At 38.2% G+C, this 26996-nt stretch overlaps 2 protein-coding genes across 8 annotated transcripts; both read right to left on the reverse strand.

The window, feature by feature from the left end:
- Positions 1-537: 537 nt before the first annotated feature.
- On the reverse strand, positions 538-6840 carry LOC141592074 (uncharacterized). The gene is made up of 2 exons (XM_074412645.1): positions 6627-6840; positions 538-1223 (listed from the first exon to the last, which is right to left on the reverse strand). Exons 1-2 carry the CDS (start codon positions 6792-6794, stop codon positions 816-818), a joined length of 576 nt encoding a protein of 191 aa, XP_074268746.1. The 5' UTR covers positions 6795-6840; the 3' UTR covers positions 538-815.
- Positions 6841-12337: 5497 nt separating this feature from the next.
- Positions 12338-17052, reverse strand: LOC141592025 (uncharacterized). 7 transcript variants are annotated; one of them, XM_074412573.1, is made up of 9 exons: positions 16643-16692; positions 16497-16554; positions 16296-16408; positions 15754-15811; positions 15001-15080; positions 14468-14609; positions 14008-14157; positions 12932-13057; positions 12338-12664 (listed from the first exon to the last, which is right to left on the reverse strand). In XM_074412573.1, the coding sequence occupies exons 5-8, from the start codon at positions 15033-15035 to the stop codon at positions 13037-13039; spliced, it is 348 nt and encodes a 115-aa protein (XP_074268674.1). In that variant the 5' UTR covers positions 15036-15080; positions 15754-15811; positions 16296-16408; positions 16497-16554; positions 16643-16692; the 3' UTR covers positions 12338-12664; positions 12932-13036. The 7 variants fall into 7 exon arrangements, with proteins under 7 accessions (XP_074268674.1, XP_074268699.1, XP_074268683.1 ...); XM_074412598.1 differs by having other exon boundaries at positions 16523-16554; positions 16639-16692; XM_074412582.1 differs by having other exon boundaries at positions 16639-16692.
- Positions 17053-26996: the final 9944 nt, after the last annotated feature.

Genomic DNA, 26996 nt, shown 5'->3' on the forward strand with positions numbered 1-26996 from the left:
TCATAGATTTGGACTTTCCTCCCTCACCTACATCATTTGTTGGTCCTTGAATCTCACAATCATTCTCCTGCTCTTGCGACGAGGACGACGGAGCTGCAGGGATGCTTCTTCCTCTAAACATCCGTTGACGTTGGAGATTTGACTTCCTTGCCATTAGCTTGGAAATCAAACTCAGAGTCACGTATCTCTGATTAGGCGTCTCTCATGGTGGCACACCACCTGTATTCAGGCGGCCGGAGATGGCGAACTGAGCAAAACAGAGCAAAACAAAGACGTGGAATCGCACACTTCTTATTTATGTATTTATTGTTGCTTTTCGCTTTTCGCTTTTTCGCACGCCTCTGTTTCGCTTTTCTCTCGCTTTTCTCTCCCATTTGTTCCTTTAATTGCTTCCTTCAAATCTAACTATACTCTTTCCGATTCAATCATTTATTTACTTTTTAAATATTTTATAAGGGGTATTTTAAAAAAAAAAAAACAAATAATTGAAATAGAGGGAATACAAAGTAGGAAGAAAAATACACTCAATAATTAATTGGATAAAATTATGTATTTCATTCAAGAAAGTAAAACTATTACAGTACATATTACACTTGAAGCAAAAAGATAACTATAGAGATGTAAGAGATGATTTCAAGTCAATTAAGGGTAACTTAATTGATCACAAACACAACAAATTTAAAACATAAACATAGATGGAAGAAGTAAATATATGAAACGGAAAATGAAATAGTATCACCAAGTGGTATTCTTTAGTATTTTTGATGAGCTCGCATGTAACAACGTACAGGTGGAGAATTAAGTGTCTTAGGTGCTTAAGAGCACTGGAAGCCGGAGGAGTCGCCGGCCTTGTTGCAATAGTTTAGCAACAGGTTCAAAGATATCGGAACATCAAGGCTAATACCTAAGACATTAGCTTTGATGGCAGTACAAAGGCATATTGCTGCATCAAGGTCAGTCAAGCCACTAATAAGACTGCAACATTGACTTTTTGGTGGGGCCCCGAGCACTACACCGAGTACTCCGGGAAGGACATTAGCACATGCTGCCAACTTAAGGATGTCAATGGGGCATTTGTCACCTCCAGACGATGATGGGGGTGTTGGTGCTGGCGGTGTTTTGGGTGTTGGTGATGGTGGTGTTGGTGCTGGAGGTGTTGTGGGTGTTGTTGGACCGCCAATAGGGTGGCCTCCAGACGATGATGGGGGTGTTGGTGATGGTGGTGTTTTGTTGGGTAACAGGCGTTAATATTGAGCGGAAGCGTGGACCTATTACCCTCTTGCGGGAGTGTAATTATAAAATGGACAAGACGATAATAAATACGTCAATAAAATAGAGAATATGGACACCGATTTTCTACGTGGAAAACCCCTTTGAATAAGGGTAAAAACCACGGGACCCTTAGGCCGCTTAATATCTCCACTATAAGCAAAATAATGGGAACACAATGTCTTTCCTAGTACCCACTAGGAGATTACAAATATTATTCTGGCTACCCGAATAAACACTCGGACCCTCAGAAATAATATTCTAAATGTGTGGGACTCAGTTGGAGATTTTATGCCTTTCCAACTGGATACCGTACTGACAGGATTATTTGAGCAGTACCACACTAACTCTCAAACTCTCTGTATTTTTCTCTCACACTCTTAGTAAGTGGCTCTTATTTCTCACTTACTAGTTTATGTGTTTGCTGGGGATTGATGTGTGATTGTTGTTTGCTGAAGCTTGCCTTTTATAGTACTCACGGACACTGCACATTTTGCAATCGAGCACACCGCACATTTTGCAACTGCACGCTGAGTTTGACAAACATGTACACTACTTGCGCACTACTTTTCAATAACTCCAGCACTCCCAACTTTTCTTCAACTTATTAATCATGTGGGCCCCACTTGGAGGGACCACACTATTCCAACAATTCTCCCCCTCCCGACTAGGTGGGGACACTGTCATACCCGCCTTCTTTCGACAAACGTCGAGCTTCTCCATGGGTAACGTCTTCGTCATCATATCCGACCCATTATCGTCGGTATGGATTTTCTCGAGCTCTAGGAGATTGGAATCTAACACATCTCGGATCCAATGATATCTGACATCTATATGCTTGGACCTGGAATGAAAGGTGGGATTCTTTGCGAGATGAATCGCACTCTGACTATCACAATACAGTCGATACTTCTCCTGTTCCTGACCTAACTCTTGTAAGAACTTCTTCATCCATAAAAGTTCCTTACAAGCTTCAGTTACTGCAATGTACTCCGCCTCTGTAGTGGACAAAGCTACACACTTCGTAACCTGGATTGCCATGATCTGCTCCCCCGCATAAGTCATCGGGTATCCCGAAGTTGATTTTCTGAGTCTCAATCTCCGGCTAGATCGGCATCTGTATATCCATCTAGCATGTGGTCGCCTTGACCAAAACATAAGCACATCTTGGAGGTACCGCGCAAATACCGAGGATCCATTTGACTTCCCGGCGCTTTTCCTGGATTTGAGAGGAACCGACTAACGACACCAACTGCATAAGCTATGTCTGGTCTTGTGCACACCATCGCATACATAAGACTTCCAACTGCAGATGCATAAGGAACTTTCTGCATCTCTTGTTCATCGGCCTCACTTTCGGACATTGTCGAGAGCTCAACTTGAAATGACCAAATAGTGGAGAACTTATCGGCTTCGCCTTATGCATGTTGAACCTCTCTAACAGCTTCTCAATATACCTCTCCTGTGACAACCATATTTTCTTATTTTCCCTGTCACGGGAGATTTTCATTCCAAGGATTTGTTTTGCAGGACCCAAGTCTTTCATAGCAAAGTACTTGGTCATCGCCTTCTTCAAATTAGCGATCTTCATAGTATCACGACCAACGATCGCATATCGTCAACATATAACGAGGATAATATTATCCCCGTCGGAAACTTCTTCACGAATACACAAAGTGGTCCGCAAGATCGTCTTCGATAACCATGATCTATCATGAAGGATTCAAATTTCTTATACCACTGTCGTGGAGCTTGTTTTAGACCGTACAAGCTCTTGTTCAACCGACACACTAAGTGTTCATTTCCCTTCTCCTCAAACCCTTGTTGCTCCATGAAAATTTCTTCTTCCAAATCACCATGTAGGAAGGCTCATCTCTTCACGTCGAGTTGTTCGATCTCCATATCCATGCTTGCGGCCATGCCAAGCACAACTCGGATCGAAGACATTTTCACGACCGGAGAAAAGATTTCATCGAAATCTATTCCCTTCTTTTGATCGAACCCTTTCACAACCAACCTCGCCTTGTACCTTGGTTGTGAGCTATTTTCTTCGATCTTCAACTTGAACACCCACTTATTCTTGAGTGCTTTTACGCCTTTGGCAACTCTACCAGATCATATGTGTGGTTCTCATGCAAGGATTTGATCTCGTCTTGCATGGCTATTTTCCACTCTTTCTGGTGAACATCCGCAATAGCCTCATTATAAGACTCTGGCTCTCCCCCGTCACTAAGCAATGCCCATATATCAGGTGAAAGGAGGGAGTTTGGCTTTCGATGCCTATCAGATCTCCTCACTTCTTGAGGTTGTTGTTGAGGCTGTTGAATCACTTGATCCTGTGGTGGCTCTGGACCATCACCGTCAAAATCATCATTGTGATCTTCTCCCCCATGATCATCATTCCCTTCAGGAGCTTTTGGGTCCACATTAGCTGGACTCATGGGGTCAGACTTTGGTTTTCTTGGCTTCTCAAAGTCTTCTATCGTCTGATCTTCAAAGAATACCACATCTCTACTTCTGAAGATCTTCTTATCTACCGGGTCCCATAGACGATAACCGAAATCTTCTTCCCCATACCCAACGAAGATGCATTGCTTCGTCTTGCTTTGTCATCAAGCTTGGCTCTTTCGTCTCTCGGGATATGAGCAAACGCTCTGCATCCGAAGACTCTCAAGTTCTTGTAGGAAACTTCTTTTCTGTCCGGACTCTCTCCGGATATCACCATCCGAGGAACGGGGGGATCGGTTAATCGGTGAGACAAACTATCCTTAGTGCTTCTTTCCAAAACGTTTTTGGAAGCTTTGCGTGAGAGAGCATGGACCGAATCCTTTCTCCGATTGTCCTGTTCATTCTCTCTGCTACACCATTCTGTTGTGGTGTCTTGGGAACCGTTTTCTCGAGCCTAATTCCATGGCCTCGACAATATTCTTCAAACGGACCCCGATACTCACCGCCGTTGTCTGCTCTAACGCTCTTCAACTTCATGCCAGTTTCTCTCTCAACTTTAGCATGAAACACCTTGAATGATTCTAGTACTTGGGACTTGTTCGCCAAAGCAGAAGCCCATATTTTTCTAGAATGATCATCAATGAAAGTCACGAAATACAATGCACCGTCATGTGACTTTTCATTATGGAATGTACATCCGTATGGACTAAATCCAAAACGTTGCTACGCCTTTTCCGAGGCGTTCTTTGAAATGCCACCCTATGTTGTTTCCCAGCCAAACAATCAACACAGGGTTTTAGGGGCACACCTTTTACTTCAGGGAGGATTTGCTTACGAGCGAGGATTTGTAGGCCCTTCTCGCTCATATGCCCGAGCCTTTTGTGCCAAAGCTCGGTAGAGGCATCTGGTGCAACAATGTTTGCCTCTCCATGACTCACTTTCGCTTGAGTCATATAAAGTGTTCTCTGCTTCTTTCCTCGCGCCACGATCATAGAACCTCTAGTCAACTTCCATTTGCCATCATTGAGTTGATCGCAATAACCTTCATCATCTAACATCCCTAAGCAGACATTAGGTTTAACCGGATGTCAGGAACATGTCGGACATTCTTTAGTACCAACTTATGCCTAGTGTTGGTTTGCAAGCAACGACATCTCCAATACCAATGATTTTGGAGGAACCATCATTTCCCATTCTTACACTACCGTAGTTTCCGAAAGATATATAAGAGAAGAAGTCGACATTTGAGGTGATGTGGTATGACGCGCCAGAGTCAACAACCCACATACTATCCTCACATGCCACATTTAGGTAACCATCGTCACCTATGAAAAATACATCAAGACTAGCAACTACGACCGGTTTCACCTTGGCTTTCGTGATCATTGTTGCGAGATTTTCCTTTCGCTAGATCACGTTTCCTTAACCGACATTCATTTTGCTTGTGGCGGCTCTCTCGCAATAGTAGCGAAAACTTCTTTTCGACCTTCGATCTCCCCCTGGATTGATCGCGTTTTTGCGACCCTTTGCTTTTACCTCTTCCACGAGAGGTTTCTGCAACATGGACTTCCACAGAGTTGGAAGTACCAAATTCTTTTCTTCTAGCTTCTTCATTAAGCAAGCTATCTTTCACAATTGTCATTGTGAGGTTTCCTTCCTCGGAACGGAGTTGCTTAAAGACACTACGAGCGTTTCCACCGTCCAGGGAGGGAGCCGAGAAGTAAGAGTGCTCGAACCTCATCTGCGAGACTTATCTTCATGCTTGTTATCTGGTTTAACAAGCCCTGGTAGTCATTGAGGTGCTCCACCATGCTACGACCGTCTTTTGTACTCCCTCTGTCTCACTAGTCGTCTAACTAGAGAGGCTTTGTTGAGCGCCGTCTTGCGTTCGTACATGGACTCCAATCTATTCCAGTGTATTAGCCACTGTGTCACACGGCTACATGCTTTGAAAAACACTCGATCGATAAATTGACGGATCAATCCGACAACCTTTCGATTTAATGTATTCCACGCATCTTCCGTTTTATCAACGGGTTTCGTCGAAGATGCGACGACATGGTACATGTCCTTACAATAAAGAATATCCTCCATTCTTGGCTTACATATTGGATAATTGGTCGCCGTTAATTTTATCATGCCACTGATTGTGACGGTATCCTCCATTTTTATAAATTACACAAAGTATACCGAGAGCTACCGTAGCTCGATACCACTCTGTTGGGTAACAAAGTTAATATTGAGCGGAAGCGTGGACCTATTACCCTCTTGCGGGAGTGTAATTATAAAATGGACAAGACGATAATAAATACGTCAATAAAATAGAGAATATGGACACCGATTTTCTACGTGGAAAACCCCTTTGAATAAGGGTAAAAACCACGGGACCCTTAGGCCGCTTAATATCTCCACTATAAGCAAAATAATGGGAACACAATGTCTTTCCTAGTACCCACTAGGAGATTACAAAATATTATTCCTGCTACCCGAATAAACACTCGGACCCTCGAAATAATATTCTAAATGTGTGGGACTCGTTGGAGATTTTATGCCTTTCCAACCTGGATACCGTCTCGACAGGATTATTTGAGCGATCTCACACTAACTCTCAAACTCTCTGTATTTTTCTCTCACACTCTTAGTAAGTGGCTCTTATTTCTCACTTACTAGTTTATGTGTTTGCTGGGGATTGATGTGTGATTGTTGTTTGCTGAAGCTTGCCTTTTATAGTACTCACGGACACTGCACATTTTGCAACTGAGCACACTGCACATTTTGCAACTGCACGCTGAGTTTGACAAACATGTACACTACTTGCGCACTACTTTTCAATAACTCCAGCACTCCCAACTTTTCTTCAACTTATTAATCATGTGGGCCCCACTTGGAGGGACCACACTATTCCAACATGTTTTGGGTGTTGTTGAACCGCCACCATGGTGGCCGCCACACGAATGACACCATGGTGGTGGACTTGGTGGTGGTGGGCAAGGGACATTGTGGTTAGCACTAACCAAAGTGAAGAACATAAGGTTAAGGCATATAAGGTAACTTAGTGTCATAATTTGTGAAGCCATATTGAAAAAAAACTAAACTTAAGCTAATTGAGCTTTTTAGGCTAAGATAGTATGAAGAAGGATGTTTTGTATAGCTTATAATTGGAAAGATTTGATAATTTAAGTTCAATTTTTGCTTGGTATTTATAGTGAAAAAACATGAAGACTTTTCAACATAATTTTTTCCATTATAAGAAAAATGATATTTGAAGAAATGGATTATATTATCCTTAATTAAGGGTAAATAGTGGTCCATGGACCATGTGAAGAAAGTTTTTAAGTAAAATACAGGCCCAAATGATGGACTTGGACTATCTCCCAAATATTAGTGGCCCACTTATCGTATAATTGGGAGTTGATTGATAATAATATCGTTCACTACGTAGTACGTATAGCATTGTGTAAGAGTGAACAAGTTCTACTTCAAACCTTGGAATGAAAGAATGATAATGTAAATAAATGATTGGAATGAAAAGAGTACATATATATCTGATTAATTATTGGATCGAAATAGTGGAATGTGAAGGATGGCGGTTTTATTAATTAAGGGCTTCATATACACGTTCATGTTTATGGGTGTGTATAAATTGCTCTTTAGTAGCTTGGTGTTTGTGCAATATCGTTGGAATAATATTATATGTCTAACCTCTTAATAAAATATCAATTGAGAACAATTAAAATTGTTAAGTTACTAAATCCGTCAGGAAACTAAATCAACCTAAGCCCAAGTACAGATGACAGTACATATCGAATACATTATATAAGAACGTTTTTAATATGAAAATTATTACGATCTGAAACAATTTCTTGGACTATAGTTATTATCGGTTTAATATGTTGATTTAGATGATTATCTCACATGATATCGAGATTCGGAAGTTCATAACCCTAGAGAGTAGGGATTCATGTTTAAGTAAAATCCCTAAAATCTCACAAGTAGAATACAATACAAAATACAACGAACAATCGAGTATGTACGTTATCCACTATATACATGAATGTTTAACTAATAAAAACGTCGTCTCATATTATATAAGACATAAGACGGTTCTCTTTCTAGAAACTATGTCACCGTGACATCAGCTGCATGCAAGTCTCAAAAACCAAACAAACTCAAATGTGATACTTACTCTAATAATCTTTATACATTATGAAATAATGTCGTCTAGCAATTGCTTCATTAAAGACATTGATACGTCGTGTGACAAAGGCAACAATGTCTTTCCAAATTTGCAACTTGGTTTACGTTAGACAAATAGGGACCTTCGATCACTAGGTCGGCATTTGCATAAACCATGCATAAATATCACGTACTTACACTGTAAAGAAATGTGAATACCTCCTCAATGTATGTAAATCATATCCACATTAACTTTATTCCTAGTCAATTTCTTTAATTATTGATTTATAATAGAGGCGAATTTGTTAGATGTGTTGATATTTGGTTCACACTCAAGTTTGGTATATACTATATAGTCTATAGGAAAAGATAATGAAAAGATAACACATGCAAATATGCAATCACTTTTCAAAATTGAATGTTTGAGTTATTTAAGTTCGTTTTAGTCTCATTTATATTTTACATTTTATTATAGCTATATCATGTATATGAACAAGAATTTCATTCTATCATAAAGGAGTTGCAATTTTAGGAAATCTCAATTCATCTGATTTGAGACGTCCAGATAACTTACACATTTTACAATTCATTAGACATTTTAAACTTACTATTTGCGCGTCTACTATTTAACATTTTATGCAATATTTATATAAACTAAGACGTTCAAAAGATATATATCATTCGATTCAGACCAGATTCAAATAACTCGTTTATCGGTCTACAAAATTAGGAGATAAGATTTTTTGAATATGAGACTATAGTTCACAAAATGGGAAACTTTTGTCATAATCAATAAGATCCAATTAGTAAAGTTGACTTTGATGATGTTGATTATGTGCACTTAATACCATCAAATCATCCTTTCACTCTCAAATTAACAAAAATAGGGGACATATAAGGAAATCACACTTTATTTTTTTTGTTTTTACTTGTCAATTATAGACTTATAGGAGTATTTGTCAAGTTACTCTGCTAAGAGTTTACTTTGGATATTTGCAAAAGGATATATGCTAGAGTTGCATTTACACAAGTTCGGATCCTCTTCATCAAGGAGGTTTATTTTTATTGATACTTTAGATGCGCTTTGGTGTAATTCAAGTGGTTTAATTGATCTTGAAAATAATGGATTGGTGTAATAGAGAGAAAATAATTATTATAAAATGATTCTATTAAGGTAGTGTTTGGAAGGGAGGAATTGATTTCATTTTCATGATTTTAATTGTACAAATTAAAATGTTTGAATTCAATACCAAATCCAAAAGTTCGTTTGGGAAACTCATGGAATTGGAATTGTGCGGAGATCGATATTGGTCAAAGTCATCAGGAAATTTTTTTATTTGAAAAAAATAAAAATTTTCACGAAAAATATTTGCGATCGGAAAAAAAAAATACGGAGTAGAAAATAAAAATATTGCTATTAAATTTGCATATAAGAAAGACGTAAATAGTGATGGAATTGAAATGACTACGTACTATATGGTAGGAATTTGAGAGACTCAAATTTTAACTTGGTTGGAATTGATAAGGAATTGTGTCCAATTCTAGTTCCAAATTCTAAGGGTTTCCAAACGCTAGAAATGTGCCCTGTTTGGTAAACATCAGATTAATTTCAGCAGAAGCAGATTGTAAAAGCAGATTATAAATGACAGATTTTATCAGAAGGTTTGACTAACATATTATAATTAGCAGAATTAATTTGAGTGTTTGGTAATTGGCGATTAGTAGATTGTTAATTTTCTTTGTAAAATGGAGAAAAATTTCCTATTTTACAATATACTGGGGTAAGCAGCATATTGTAAAACAGTATATTGACCCCAAATATGCTGTTTCAATATGTTGTTTACCAAACACTAAAATTAGCATATTGATTGGTCAAACATGCTAGAACTCTTGAATATGCTAAAAATTGGCTAATATGTTGTTTACCAAACAGGGCTCAAATCAATTTCATACAAAGACCGTTCTATTTTTATGGTAAAAATTGGTCATGACCGCTAATATAAAATTGGACACAAACTTGGTTTAGTTAAGCACAAACCTGAAAAGAATCACCTGCCTGGCCAGCCACATGACCCATAAACCCGGACCAGGTTCAAATAAAAAGATCTAAAAATGGGGAAATGAACCAGAACCAAATCCTATTAAATTAAAAAGATCTAAAAATGCGAGTATATGTCGTGGGCATGATCCCACAATTCCTAGTTTTTACTCTTTTAGTTATTTTGGTTGTATGCCTATTTATAGGCTAAGTTACCTTGTTACAGGGTATTATTTGAGTTCGTTTATAAGTAAAACGTCTTCATATATTTTCACTCTTTTTTCATATTTTTACTATACTAGTTGGTTGCACGGCGCGCGATGCGCGCCGCCCCCCAAGGTATTCTAATCGTTTACGTTTCAAATGCATAGTAGCGAATCTTGATTTGATTTGGTTTCTATACATTTTGAATGGCGTTGAAATTCTTCTTGTTATAATTTTTTCGTTGTTCGAATCGAATGCAAACAAGATCACATTCGTAAATATTTCGTTTCTAAATTTGTTGGGAGCCTGAATATACGATCTGGTTCGGTTGTCTGTACACGTTGAGTGTCAATCATAATGAAACTCTTGTTGTTATATTATTTTGATGGTTGAATCAATTGCAAACAAAATTATAACCCATTCATAAATAATTTGTATTTAACTTTGCTGGGAGCATGAATATCCGAATATAACAACACTTTTTGCTTAGATGGTTAATTGCTAAAGAACACAATTACACGGAATACATAAGTCATTAGTATTATATTGTACTTTGCGAAATAACGTAAACATCACATTTCCTCATCCCCTTCCTTCTCATACTAATCGCTCTTTTCCCCTTAGCCCTCCTTAATCCTCCTCTTCCTTCTCCTTTTCCCCAACCTTCCCCACCCACTACTTCGTCATCCTCTTTATCTCTTTCTTTTCTCTTCAACACCGTCGCATCCTAAACCACCTTCTCTTCTTCAACCTCGTAGTCCTCCTTCCCTTTCCCCTTTCTCCTTCTCTATGTCCTCCTTTCTTTTCCCCTTTCTCCTCTCTTATACTTACTATGTTCCTTTACCCTCCTCTTGTATATCCTCCATTTCCCCACCTCTTCCTGTTTCTCTCATATTACTCCTATCCTTTTTATTCCTCCACGCACATCTTCCCCTTTCTCCTCCCCCTTCCCGCCTCATTTCCTTTCCTCTTATCATTCACATCCTTCGATTTCCTTCTCTCTACCCCCTATTCTTTCCCCCTTACTCTCTTTATAGACATCCATCTATTTCCCTTTCCCCTCATTCGCATTATATCCTCCTTCCTCTTCTCCTCCTGTTATTTGTCCCGCTACCCTTACCCTTACCCCCATTCCTCCTTTTCTACCTTATTCCTCTCCATCTCCCCCACGTCCGCCTCTTACCCTCTCTCATTTCTCTATAACATTGACGCCTCATCCTCCTCCGCCTTTTTACCAGCCTCTTTATCCCTTTTCCTGTTCGTCCTCCCCCTTTTATTACTGGGGCTCCCTGCCTTCTCTTGTGTCTCCTCCGTAATTTTTCCTATACTTCTTCCAAGAAAATGACATTTTGATTAAGATTGTCTCGACTAACTGATAATTTAGTGAACTATCTTGGTCTGTAAGCTGCATACTATATTCTTGTTCCTCCTCCCTTCCTCGTACCATAGTTGGTTATACCGTGCACAAAAGCGCGCGGTCCCCTAAGATATTTTAACCTTCAGTTTGTCTCATTGAAGACGATCACTATCCGTTACAAGCTAAAGACGGATAGTGGACCTCTCTCAAAATGCAAGTGGGTGGGCAAATGGGGGTATCCATTTCCCCCCATTTGCAATATCCATTTGCATTTTGTGAGAGGGGTACTATCCGTCCTCACCTTCTGACGGATAGTGTCTGTTTTCAATGATAATTTGTGTTTAACCTTTGACGTTTCATGTATGCTAACGTATTTTTATTTGGTTCGGTTGTCTATACATGTTGAGTGTCGCTCATAATGAAACTCTTGTTGTTATATTGTTTTTATGGTTGAATTGATTGCAACCAAAATGACAATCCTTCGTGGATATTTCGTATTTAACTTTGCTAAGAGCATGAATATGCGCCCAAATAAATATTCTTTAACACGGTTTTTAAGACACACGGATTTTCTTTAACACGATTTTTCAGAAAATTCTAAACAATTTCCTTCAAAACATAGGTTAATTTACATACACCGCCCAAATAAACTTGTTTTAGATACATAGTTTAGTACAAAACGTTGCTTCTCAATGAAAATGGACAATAAGTTTAGAATATTGTATTTTTTAGGTCTTGTTTATTTATCAATGTTGATACATCTTAGCCTGAAACACCGCAAAATATATTCACTAATCAATACAAACGCTCTTTTTGGTTTTCTGAGAAGAAAGCTAATACAAATATGGAGTTACTAACATATGATTATACAACAGTCCAAGAGTTTGAAGCTGTTTTGGAGTGTCAATAAATGCTCCCACAAATAATAAGATTAGACATCGCAAAATGATCACTTCCCTGTTTGTTCTCACAAAAAAAGAGATTACATGATTTATCTTTACAAAAACAAAAGATGGCCAGGTGAGTTCGCTCTAAAAGAAATATTATCAGGGGCATTGACTGCAAGCAAGCCTTCGTTGCTGTTTCTTCTGGCATTGTAAATGGTAAGATTTGGCCTTGTCTCTCAACTCCTCAAACGTTGTCTTAGTTTCGACATCAAAACCTCCTGCAAACTGGAGAGCAAACATAGATCATAGTTATTAGCAGAGGTTTATTAGCTTAACTGGTAAAGTCATTGAATAAAATCTGAAACCCTTGGCATAACAAAAAGTATTTGAAGAATTAGTTAACTTGCAAAATTTAGCAACATTGGCACATGGTAAAGTCATTAATCATAATTCAAGCCTATCAGCAGCGATAATTGCTCTTGTTCCATTTACAGTGAAAAGAATGTACCCTAGTTGGTAGTTCCGTTTTCATAGCGAGTTTACTAAATGTACCTGATGAACACTAAATGCGAAGCGAACTCCTTGAACGATTATTTCTTCTTCCTCCGGACCACCACCGACTACTGCTAATACTCTTTTCATGTACTTCATGCCTAGTTAAACTGATGCTAGCTTGATCTGTAAAAGATTTAAAGAACTCGCATTAATGCTAAACTGTATAGAATAATACACTGCAGACTTGCAGAGTCCACACAATTTTGGAGCTGGTAGTACCAATCATATAAATCATAATTGAGTGGGTCCGCAAACTGATCTACTTTCAATATGCTGGAACTCATATACAGTTTCAGCTATCAAACAGTCATGCGTACTTCATTTCTCCTCGCAGGTCAAGTTGAACAGAAGACCTCGAGACTATCTAAGGCAAATGGAGTACAGTAACATGGTTTACCAACTTCAGGCGAAAATTTACGTCTAGCTCTCTCTGAACGTTTGACATCCTTCTAATCCCATAATAAAGGCTTGAATCGAATTTTAGGGACACTAAAACGACCTAACAACCTGAGCATGGTTCTAGCATGACCCACAACATTTTGTCTCTAACTAATACGGAGTCACTCGCACTATCTCCTACTCCCTTTTTATTCCAAAAAAATGGATCTAGGAACTTTCAAGAGCTTGGTTTCTTCAGTAAATGAATTACATGTTTTTCCTGAGTTGGGGAGAAACTTTAGGTCGAACTATGTCATCTAACATTCCGCAACCCAGATTCAACCCAACGCAACTTATATAAAAACTAAACTACCAGACAAACTGAACATGGCCTTACCAATGACCCATTTCTTCCATCCTAATAATTTTATATCTTAGTATCTTCCGGTCTCCTTTCTTTTGAGTTCCACACATCCGGAACTAAGAACTTTCTAGATCTTGGTATCACACTTAAGGAAGGATCCTTTAATTGTGTCTTTCAAGGAGTATGGGAATTCATTAAAGGTCAACCCACCCAAGAAGAATCCGATACTCTTAGTCTTTACTCAGTGTTGTAAAAACTATGAAGTAGAAAATAGACTACTCGTACAATATTCAAATGTAGAACGCAGGAAGAAAGTTTATTGGTCAATTACCCCAAGAAGATAGTCCAGCGTATTGATTTGCAGGGGCTCAATGGAGGGGTCACTTAATGGTAAGAAAGTAGCATTAATCTCATCCAGATTCAGAAGTGATCCAGTTCTACAGAATTTGCAAAATGTTGCGGCTTCGACATATTCTTGCACCTGCAAAGAACAGCAATTAGTTATGCTTACAACCCCTTTCCACAAGACCAACAAAATTATATGGGACGCTAAAGTTTTACCATATAATCATGGTCAGACTAAGTCTTCCAACACGAGTCAAGCAAGGGAAGAAATATGACATGAGGTTGAAGTTGAAAAAATAATGTCGTTGAAACCCCGCTTCTATCATGAAACCCCACATAGCCAAAAGACTCACTGTGGATACCCACCCGCATCTTACCTCTTAAATGATATGGTTAACTGACATGACTTTTCTAAATTATGAGAAGAACAATGACTTAGTACCTACCCCAAGAGAGTATGCACGTCTCAGTTTCCAGAAGTCAGACCCATTCAGTTCTTTCAGAAGTCGAGATACATGTTGATCCCTCATAGCTTGTAAATCTTTCTCAGCCTTTTCTAGTACGGCGTCTTTATTTTGCTTCCCAATTCTGTCATTATTAAGAAAACATATATTACCAACCAATGCAAGTCTCTTAACTACATAGAACAAACAAATACCAGAATAGAGCAAGATACATATGCAACAACAAATGGAGTATCTAGACTTTGGTTCTTGAATAATGTTCATCCGTTCATATAACCAAATCTCCCTTGAGTCCCACCAACCAGGCAACCAGTATTAATTACATATTTGACAAGCAACACTTCGAATAGTATCAAAACCCACACACCCAAGTACCCAGGCATTCATATAATTGTCAGAAATAAGTTTTCACACAAACTACTCAGAAAAGATGGAATAACTCAAAGGCAATAAATCAAATGTAAAACGAGATTCTTTTTAGTCTTTACCATTACAGTTGTCTATATTGCACTTACCGGTGCACCTGAAAAATGACTTTTTTGCTATTCATTGTGATATCACGACTTGTTTTGACCACTCTCTCCCTCTTATCATTCTGCAAGGCAAATATTATAGATGAAAACGGAACACTTAAACTCAGTTATAAACAATGTTGTATCAGTCAAAAACATCATAGTTCGAAAAGATAAAATAGATTGATCTAGCACATTAAGTGAAGGAACCTAAACAATCTTCATAATTCTTAAACAGAGAAGGAAAAAAAAAATTGGAGTGGCTAAACTTCTCTGTTACTTAACAAACAACACAAAGATTAGCATAATAATTAAGAGTATTCGCAAAATAGACATGCAAATACACGTAGAGAGAGGAGAATGCGGATATTTTGGTCTTGTTCCAGTACCCAATAAATGGTGTTAGAGGTGGTCCATAAATATGCCATCAAAGCCTGATCTTAGCATCTGAATATGCCATCATGATTCATGGCATGGTTTCATTATTTGAGCCATAAGTGTGACTAATACCACTGCAATAAACTTTAAAACCTCTACAAATATGTAGTGGATTTTATATCATGACCAAATCCGGGATCTCCAACAAGGCTACCACAGTTGTTGGTGCTCAGAGTATTCAATTACTCGCACTTTTCTGATGAGCTTAGACTATTAAAATAAGATGAAGACAGAAAAAATATTAGACTGCCAATTAACTTCTTATCAAGAAAAGAAAGCACCCAATGCAATACACGAGGTAACTATGGAGTAACTCACCTCCTGTTCCAGTCGTTCTTTCAAATTTTTGAGATCTTCTGCTGATATTCCACGCAAACTGAATTTGAGACATTATATCATGATGAATTGGAATCACTTGATGGATAAGAAATTGGATGGATAACAGTCAACTATAACTTAAATCACATATCTAGCAATGGCAAATCGTCACATATTGACTACAGCATATACATTGAGGTGAAACTTTCAACCATATTATGAACAAATAAATCTCAAATAAACCTCAAACTTTCTCAAAATTAATAATAGTTAACTTATCTCAATAGCCTAAAGCTTATACACCCTCCGCCTCAATCATTTATTTAGACGGACTTCAAACGTAAACAAATGATTGGGAAGGAGAGAATAATAGTCTAGTTATCTCAATAACCAGAAGCTTATACTCCCTCCATCTCAATTGCTTGTTTACACAGACTAATAAAAACGTAAACAAATGATTGGGAAGGAGGGAGTTATAGTCTAGTTATCTCAATACCCAAAAGCTGATAATCCCTCCGTCTAAAAAAAGTTGCTTAATATACCATGAACAAAGAAGATAATGGGTGGGAATTGAGTTCTTGAACAAGACAGAGCTGTTGTAAGAGCCAAGAGGAATCTCCAAACTTTTCCTGTCTGAATTTCATAGCCCTCAACCCTAACAGCAATCACAAATCCAAGTTAAAACCCCTAATATTAAATCAAAATAACTTAATAGAGGGCAACTAAAATCAAACAATCAGCACCTTATTTTATAGAGTATAATACCTACCGTCTGATGCTTCTCGTAGCTTTCTTTCCTATCTACCTACCGTCAGTTAGTCAGTACCACCAAATGGCAGACCAAATTAAATTAACACACTAAAAAGAAGAAACAAAAACAGAAACCTACCATACAAGCAGCGAAATCAATGTAAATCGGTGATTGTAATTGCATATTTGGAATCAAAAGAGTGGCGAAATAAGATCATATTTTTTGGGAAAAAGCAAAGTATACCCATATCAAGAAACCGCAGATAATGATCAAGTAAACAGTTTTGGGAAAAGGCAAAGTATACCCACATCACAAAACCGCAGATAATCATCAATCACCAACAACCGTATGAAAACAAAGATCATTCACATCACAAATTTATTAAAAAATATGAGAAATGAGTATACCTGAAGGAGAATGGTTAGGCGGAGATAAGAAATGAGTAAAAGGGGAAAGGAGTGATGGGGAGGAAAAGACGGAGAATGAGTGGTGGTAAGAAGGGAACGTTGGAGGAAGTGGAAAATAAAATAGGCCCAAAAGGAAGTAATGTGAGTATTGGACTGAAACCGAGATTTTTTATGAAAGAATTGAGCCCAGTATACAGACCCGCCTACCCAAGACCCAAACCCGCGCAGATAGGCCCAGACCCGCCCGCCAAGAGTTCAACTATTCATTGTGGCATCTAGTATGCATTAGAAATTTACTATTCATTTGTCTAACCAATGCAGCATTCCGAAAAACAAGGCCCAATCAAACCAAAGCACGGAGTCCAGCCCAGAAAAGTGGAACTATTCATCATTGGAGTTACTATTCATCAGTGAATAGTAACATGAGGCATAGACATTTAGTATAAGGTGAAAGATTAATGAAATGGGAGAATTATCTCAAATCTCAATATCCTGCGGCTAACCCATTCAACATCACAGTAGGCTCGGAGAGAAGGAGACTAGGGTTGTTGTCGAATTGTGACAATGTAACACCCCGGTTTATAAAAGAAGTCCTCGTCAAGACATTCTCTAATAAAACGGACTGTTACCATCTCGGTTTCCCGAGGTAGTGAATAACAAATTAAACTCCAAGGCAATTATATAGTATTTTAACTTAATTATTACAAACCTTTCTTCAACTCGATTACAAGAACTGACATAAATAAAAGTGAAAGTCTTCTAGGTGATGATCTAGCCACTAAGTCGTCGATCCAATGTCTCACGCCCATCAAGCTCCCGTCCCTATCTCTTAAACTCCGTCAAGTCCGCTCCCCATAAACGGATCATCACAAAAAAGTTCACGAATACACAGGGTCAACCACGAGGTTGAGTAGGGAAAACATAATAAGTACGACAACAAACTACATAACTCCATTTCCAATTCCACATACTCCACCTCTCCATATCACGGACCCAATAACTTCCACACCATATCAATAACTTCCACACCGTATCAATAACTTCCACACCATATCAATAACTTCCACACCATGTCACAGGACCACGAATATCACAGCACTGAATATCACAGACCACAATATCACAGACCAAATATCACAAACAATATCACAAATTTCCCACTAATAACCTCCACACCGTCTCATATCACCACATGATAGGATATGCATAACATAACAAAATTAATCAACATTATGAATAATGTCACATGCCGTTACGAAATGAAATATAAACCAAGTCTCCTTATTCCCCGTCTCCAATGCATATGAACGCCCAAGAGATTTAATGCAATGCAATATGTAAATAAGTCACTGAACTGATAAATCATAAAGTCATGCCAGTTACTCGATGTTGTGATATCTTACTCAATACGATCAAATCCGTCAATCACCTTTCCCAATATAAATGATAATACAAATCAACCACCACGAATTCAGCCAACACCATTCAACAATAACGATAATAAGACAAGTGTAGTTCCCCTACCTCAAGTGCCAGCAATTCCGATTAAGCAGTTAAGCCGTCCAGAAATAAAGCAATGAATTGGATTATCGATCCATCACGAACCCGCCACCTAAAAACAGTTATAATATTTATAATTACCGACTACTAAATATAGAGATCTCTCAATTAGAAGTCTTCCCGAAATACAATCCCGACACCAACCTATGCCCGGCTGATAATTAAAGTAACCCAATTAGTATTCGACTCAACTTCCCAAAATAGACAATTATTAAAGTATAATTTCTTAAAATGGAAACTTCCCAAAATAGTAACTTTTCCATTAATCCGTCTTTAATTAATTAATTATTATTAATTATTATTTTATTTCAAATAACTCGGGACTAAACCAAATGATAATTAGAGGATTTAAACGAATTGTGCGATTTAATAAAACCCGAATCAATCATTGAACAACTTAAACAATCCCGTCTCAAAACCCATCTTTAATTAATTTAATATCTCGGGAATTACATTAACTTAATTATTTAAATGGCTCGGGAATTAAATTAAGTAACCGATATGATAATTAAAAGGTTAAACGGATTATTCGGTTAAGAGAATCCCGAATTAATTAATGAACATCTCGCAACCCGTCTTAACCCGTCTTTAATTACTTTAATTAAATAACTCGGAATTTAATTAATTAATTAAACATGTGTCCCATTATCAAAATATACGATTAACTATCACGAAACCCGATTCAAACTAAAAACAACTCGAATAACCCGATTAAACACGACCCACAACTTCGCTCTCGCTCACACTATTCACCTGCCGCCTAAACCACCGCGACCACCACCAGTCGTGGTCCCCACTCTGCCCCAGCCACCAACGGCCACCCCCACTGGGGTCGACTGCCGCCGGCGAGGTGAACCACGGCCGTCATTTGGCCTGGTTCACCACCACGCATCCCCTAAACCTCCTGTTTTCCCTTTCACCACCACCGCAACAAATAACCATCCCCCTGCCCAACAACCATGAACCTGCTCGCCACCAACCCGCGAACACAGGCAACCCATCACCACCCTGTCGACCTCCCCCTGGTCGACGGTGGCACCACCTCACAGCTAGCCATCTAAACTTACCTGAAAGCCCGTATATAGACCCGTTTGTCTACCCTTGTCAATGACGCCTTTCACGGCCACCCTTACCACCCAATACCACCCTAACCACCACCAATGTTCTCGCCATTCACCACACTACTCCCCTACCCTGCCAACCACCACTAACAGTACCTCTATATTACACGAAACAACAATAAAAACCCGACATAAAAACGAAAACAGAGGAGGGAGGTGGAGTCCTTACCTTTCCGTCATCACCACCGCCCCTGCAGCCACCTAGGAATGTCGACAACCACCCATAGCTCCTCCTTGCAGCACTGTCAACCACCAGCTCACATTATCTCTCTCTCTTTCTGCGTGAGGCTTGGATTTGAGCTGAAGAAAGGAGGCGGGTTGAGGGAGGCGGATGAGAGAGATTAGAGTGTGTTAGGTTTAGGTTTAGGGTTAGTGTTAGGGTTAAGTATGATTAGGGTTAATTAGGTTAACGGGCTTAGGGTTTAATTGGGCCGAGTTGTGTTATTGGGCCAGCTCACATGTGTCAGCTCTTAATCGTATTCCATATAAAACCGTCTCAATTACTTGCGATAGTTTAATGTAATTACCGACTCAATTATTTTCCGACATAATTGTGATATAAAATGTATAATAATTGATATAAAATAATATCCGTTTAATTAATTATATTATATAAAATACGGGGTATTACAGTCTTCCCCCCTTAAAATGAACTTCGTCCCGAAGTTCGCTCCCATACTCAAACCACGGAAAGTATTGTATATCGTACTTACGGATGTCACGCATTTCTAACACGGTTAACACACACTTTTGACACATCAATTAACCATAATAATTACGAAATGTTACATTCTGCCCTCCTAAAAATAAACTTCGTCCCGAAGTTTAACTCATCACTACTTAACCAACTAATTAAAATTAATAACTACCTGAGAACACAATTGTATAACAACTAAATAATCACCTGAGAACACCGTCATCTTTTCATCTCAATTCCGATCTCGAACTCAACATAAACTCATTAACCATGGTCGCACTGGACCGAAAACATAACTCCCGTAATCATCACTCGGCTCATAGGCCACTCATAACTCATTACCAGCAGTTTATTCACTCTCCTTTTTCACATCAACCAACTAACCGAAGTAGGAACAAAGCATATAGAACTCATTTGCATAGGTACCCCACAACTAAACATCAACTTGATCAACTATAATCTACGAACAAGTGCAAATTAAGCATCAAGATTTTACAATCCTACCCAACTAAAAGCATGGTTACGTCCCCGTAACCTTCATTATTATAACAACGTCCTCACATTACTGTTACCAACTTAAAAATGATAAAAGGTTCTCTACTTTCGCTTAAGTTAACTAGTCCTTACCAAGGACAATCTATATGCAAGCTCTCTCAAGGAATCTACCGTTACCCGTACAAATCATTAGTAATCATTCATCTCACCAATTCTTGTAATCTCCTACTTTAGAAACCCCGGGGAATCCATCAACATGCGAAAAGAATTATGGTCAACACTTTGATAACTCGATTTATTAAAGATTATATCCTAATAGGTCCAATCTGACTTTCCTTTGCTTAATTGTACGGATTTAGGTCAAGACACAGAATCACCAATAGAAATGAAGACAACCAGTTTCGCAGTACTTATCGTGCCAGAAATATTTCCAATTCTTATAACAAAAGGGTTTAGGAATTATTCACGAATGACGAATGCACCTTGATTGACAAATTCTACAAACATATTGGTCGAGTCAAACAAGCGAGTAAACCTCGATATTGGGAAGTTAACATACAAGACTATCATGCATAAAATTTCGTTATTGGTATTAAATATGTTTAACTGCACCCAACACAATGACATACAAGGTTAATGTATTTATCGACACCAATTTTTTTACCATTATTCGTTATCTGTCATGCTAATATCAACTTACCATGTTAACACGTAACTCATTTAAATCACCAAATCACATCTCCCGTTTCGACATTCGTAACCAACCACAATCCACCAATTCGCTACATGGACGAACAACATGACTAACTTGACCCACCACTTGTGACTCCGTTCTAATTCCATTACTCCAGACTTAGCAACGATCATGAAACCATTCGACCAGACACTTGCTGGAAGTCTCTTTCCGAATTTATACTTACATGACAAAGTTTAACTTCATTTTCAAAACCCTTACCTTCATATTGGACGGTGATCAAATTCTTAATATACTTCGTATAACATAGCCGTCTATAGAATTCCTTTACAACTTACTACGAGACTCAAACTCAGGTAGCTTAATTCAATTCCTTCCAACAAAACAAGCTTGGGCGTCGACTCATATATTACAATCTTACAGATTCAAACTTATTCATTTCAAATCCTATCTTTACTAATGAACGACTATTACCTCAATCATCAGGATTTTAGTTGCACTTCTTTACTCAGTTATATTCACGACTCAATTAAGCGTAACTATAACAACTATCATTTAAACCAATGTGTGTCATGTGAATCATAAAAGGGTTATCCCATTATAGTATTGCCAACATAGTTATCATGAACAATCTTTATTAGAATATAATTAATAGTGATGACTCAAGAATCTAGATATACCAATTGTCGTATTATATCAACAATTTCCTTTATATCATACTCCTACAATTGCAAGAATCTCTTTAGCATTTTATGACGATCTTTTTCAATACGAAATAACACACTGTTTATTATCGCGTCACAAGTTTAGGTTCAATTGAAATCATTTATTGCGATGAAGATAATAATTATAACTATGGGCGCACAACTCATATGAAAGACTTTAGAACTCAGATGACACTCTACACGTGTGATCATTTAGACACAATCATTACTACCATCCCTGTGTAAACTTTTACACATAATTATTGTAATTATTCATGTGAGTATATTAGCATCATTAAATTACTTTTAATACCATCAATTTTACCAAATTATTTTAATATCATCAACTTTACCAAGATATGACAACATAGTTTTATATTTATATGTATCCGACCACCCTGCAATTATGGTGAGCACTCAGAGGTATCACCACGTGTCAAATGTATATTAATATGTGTAAACAACTGGACTCGTATAAACATTTCACCCTCGATTAAGAATCAATTTGAACTATTCAATTTCACTCATACTATCTTGCCAATAATATTATCAATTTGGTTTTAATTTTATCACTGGTTGAGATACATAACTACTGAACCTGTCTGCTACTATCATCATATAAGGACATTATAAATTCATATTATTAAAGCTCGTGGGTTCATCAAACACTGTATGAAGACCCAACCTAGAACACACATTTTACAAGTCATGTTTCACGTCGTAACTTCAAGATCGTGAATAAATAACCGTTCGATTAAACTTGATTCATATTACTTTTACAAAACGCGGAGAGTTAAAATCACAGGGAAGAGGGTTAGGTTCAAAGCACAAGAATACCATTTTTAAAGAATTTTACAACTCAGTTGGTCCAACCAAACATGTGACAGCTATTGGTCCAAAACTTGGGTCAGTTTGCAAAACTTATTGTTTAATATTAAGACATCAAGATTTTTCGTGGTTTATCAATTTGAAAACACATGCGACTCTTTTGATCGGTGGAGTTGAAATTATGCAAATTATTAATACAATTTAAATGAGGATTTTATAAATCGTTGGTCAAACATCACCGCACGGGAACTTCCTAACCCCATCTTACTAAAATCTTTATTTCTCCTAATCCGTATATCATATAAGCATGAAACCAACGTCAAACGATCACTAACTCACGAGGCTGTTTCCCATAAAATTTTCATCGATAGGCTACAACATAAAAGAAATGGTAGGAAGGTCAATTAGAGAATAACATCAACCAAAACAAGTTTTATCACTAAGTTTTTCATTTACTATGTTCCAACTCTTACAACCACACTATTGTTACTAACCCATACCAAATTAGGTCTCACACTGTACTTACGTAAACATATACCCCATAGAACCCCTTCGCCTCTCGATCTACTCATTACATCTACATTACGGTTGCTATGACTAAAAACAGGCAATTCAACAGCGTTTCTTATTACTATCACATTATTATACTAGCATGGCTTGGGATCACATAACCGCATATTACTAGACATATTGGTACTATCAGCACATCATTCAACATCCACCTAGGTAATTATCATCGACTTGCAATTATTTTCATGCTCACGACTAGCAGAACACTTCATTGATTATTATCCTGAACTCGAAAATTTATTTCTCATTTCCCAACATTATATGATCACGTCATCATTCATACAAAATACTTACCGTAGCGTTGTCCTGCGGAATAGTTAGAATATATATGGGTTTCAAAGTTTATATCAACTCGATTATGCAATAATCAACGCATCAATCAATTAACACTTAGGCAACGGTATAGGCATTTCAGGTTCAACCTTAGGCAACTTTTCTACCCTTTCTCTCATATACCCTCAGGGCTTTCCGAGTCAAACTGAGAGGGCCACTGGTTCGGTGTGAGGGGGCCCCTAACTCAAACCTTACCTCGGTGTGCTCCTAACGCTTCTATCCCTGTTCATTTTATTTAGACACATCCTAGGTTCATTGGGCTCATTGGTTTAGGCCTGAGGATCGTTCGCTCTGATACCACTTTGTAACACCCCGGTTTATAAAAGAAGTCCTCGTCAAGACATTCTCTAATAAAACGGACTGTTACCATCTCGGTTTCCCGAGGTAGTGAATAACAAATTAAACTCCAAGGCAATTATATAGTATTTTAACTTAATTATTACAAACCTTTCTTCAACTCGATTACAAGAACTGACATAAATAAAAGTGAAAGTCTTCTAGGTGATGATCTAGCCACTAAGTCGTCTGATCCAATGTCTCACGCCCATCAAGCTCCCGTCCTATCTCTTAAACCTGTCAAGTCTGCTCCCCATAAAACGGATCATCACAGGTGTTCACGAATACACAGGGTCAACCACGAGGTTGAGTAGGGAAAACATAATAAGTACGACAACAAACTACATAACTCCATTTCCAATTCGTCACATACTCCACCTCTCCATATCACAGACCCTGAATAACTTCCACACCATATCAATAACTTCCACACCGTATCAATAACTTCCACACCATATCAATAACTTCCACACCATGTCACAGACCCTGAATATCACAGACCACAATATCACAGACCACGAATATCACACCAATATCACAAATTTGAATATCACAAACCCACTGAATAACCTCCACACCGTCTCATATCACCACATGATAGGATATGCATAACATAACAAAATTAATCAACATTATGAATAATGTCACATGCCGTTTTAAATGAAATATAAACCAAGTCTCCTTATTCCCCGTCTCCAATGCATATGAACGCCCAAGAGATTTAATGCAATGCAATATGTAAATAAGTCACTGAACTGATAAATCATAAAGTCATGCCAGTTACTCGATGTTGTGATATCTTACTCAATACGATCAAATCCGTCAATCACCTTTCCCAATATAAATGATAATACAAATCAACCACCACGAATTCAGCCAACACCATTCAACAATAACGATAATAAGACAAGTGTAGTTCCCCTACCTCAAGTGCCAGCAATTCCGATTAAGCAGTTAAGCCGTCCAGAAATAAAGCAATGAATTGGATTATCGATCCATCACGAACCCGCCACCTAAAAACAGTTATAATATTTATAATTACCGACTACTAAATATAGAGATCTCTCAATTAGAAGTCTTCCCGAAATACAATCCCGACACCAACCTATGCCCGGCTGATAATTAAAGTAACCCAATTAGTATTCGACTCAACTTCCCAAAATAGACAATTATTAAAGTATAATTTCTTAAAATGGAAACTTCCCAAAATAGTAACTTTTCCATTAATCCGTCTTTAATTAATTAATTATTATTAATTATTATTTTATTTCAAATAACTCGGGACTAAACCAAATGATAATTAGAGGATTTAAACGAATTGTGCGATTTAATAAAACCCGAATCAATCATTGAACAACTTAAACAATCCCGTCTCAAAACCCATCTTTAATTAATTTAATATCTCGGGAATTACATTAACTTAATTATTTAAATGGCTCGGGAATTAAATTAAGTAACCGATATGATAATTAAAAGGTTAAACGGATTATTCGGTTAAGAGAATCCCGAATTAATTAATGAACATCTCGCAACCCGTCTTAACCCGTCTTTAATTACTTTAATTAAATAACTCGGAATTTAATTAATTAATTAAACATGTGTCCCATTATCAAAATATACGATTAACTATCACGAAACCCGATTCAAACTAAAAACAACTCGAATAACCCGATTAAACACGACCCACAACTTCGCTCTCGCTCACACTATTCACCTGCCGCCTAAACCACCGCGACCACCACCAGTCGTGGTCCCCACTCTGCCCCAGCCACCAACGGCCACCCCCACTGGGGTCGACTGCCGCCGGCGAGGTGAACCACGGCCGTCATTTGGCCTGGTTCACCACCACGCATCCCCTAAACCTCCCCGTTTTCCCTTTCACCACCACCGCAACAAATAACCATCCCCGCCCAACAACCATGAACCCGCTCGCCACCAACCCGCGAACACAGTAACCCATCACCACCACCCTGTCGACCTCCCCCTGGTCGACGGTGGCACCACCTCACAGCTAGCCATCTAAACTTACCTGAAAGCCCGTATATAGACCCGTTTGTCTACCCTTGTCAATGACGCCTTTCACGGCCACCCTTACCACCCAATACCACCCTAACCACCACCAATGTTCTCGCCATTCACCACACTACTCCCCTACCCTGCCAACCACCACTAACAGTACCTCTATATTACACGAAACAACAATAAAAACCCGACATAAAAACGAAAACAGAGGAGGGAGGTGGAGTCCTTACCTTTCCGTCATCACCACCGCCCCTGCAGCCACCTAGGAATGTCGACAACCACCCATAGCTCCTCCTTGCAGCACTGTCAACCACCAGCTCACATTATCTCTCTCTCTTTCTGCGTGAGGCTTGGATTTGAGCTGAAGAAAGGAGGCGGGTTGAGGGAGGCGGATGAGAGAGATTAGAGTGTGTTAGGTTTAGGTTTAGGGTTAGTGTTAGGGTTAAGTATGATTAGGGTTAATTAGGTTAACGGGCTTAGGGTTTAATTGGGCCGAGTTGTGTTATTGGGCCAGCTCACATGTGTCAGCTCTTAATCGTATTCCATATAAAACCGTCTCAATTACTTGCGATAGTTTAATGTAATTACCGACTCAATTATTTTCCGACATAATTGTGATATAAAATGTATAATAATTGATATAAAATAATATCCGTTTAATTAATTATATTATATAAAATACGGGGTATTACAGACAAAATAATTAAATTGCCCCGGACTACTCT

This window comes from Silene latifolia, chromosome 1 (genome assembly GCF_048544455.1).
Source record: "Silene latifolia isolate original U9 population chromosome 1, ASM4854445v1, whole genome shotgun sequence".
Classification (NCBI taxonomy): domain Eukaryota; kingdom Viridiplantae; phylum Streptophyta; class Magnoliopsida; order Caryophyllales; family Caryophyllaceae; genus Silene; species Silene latifolia.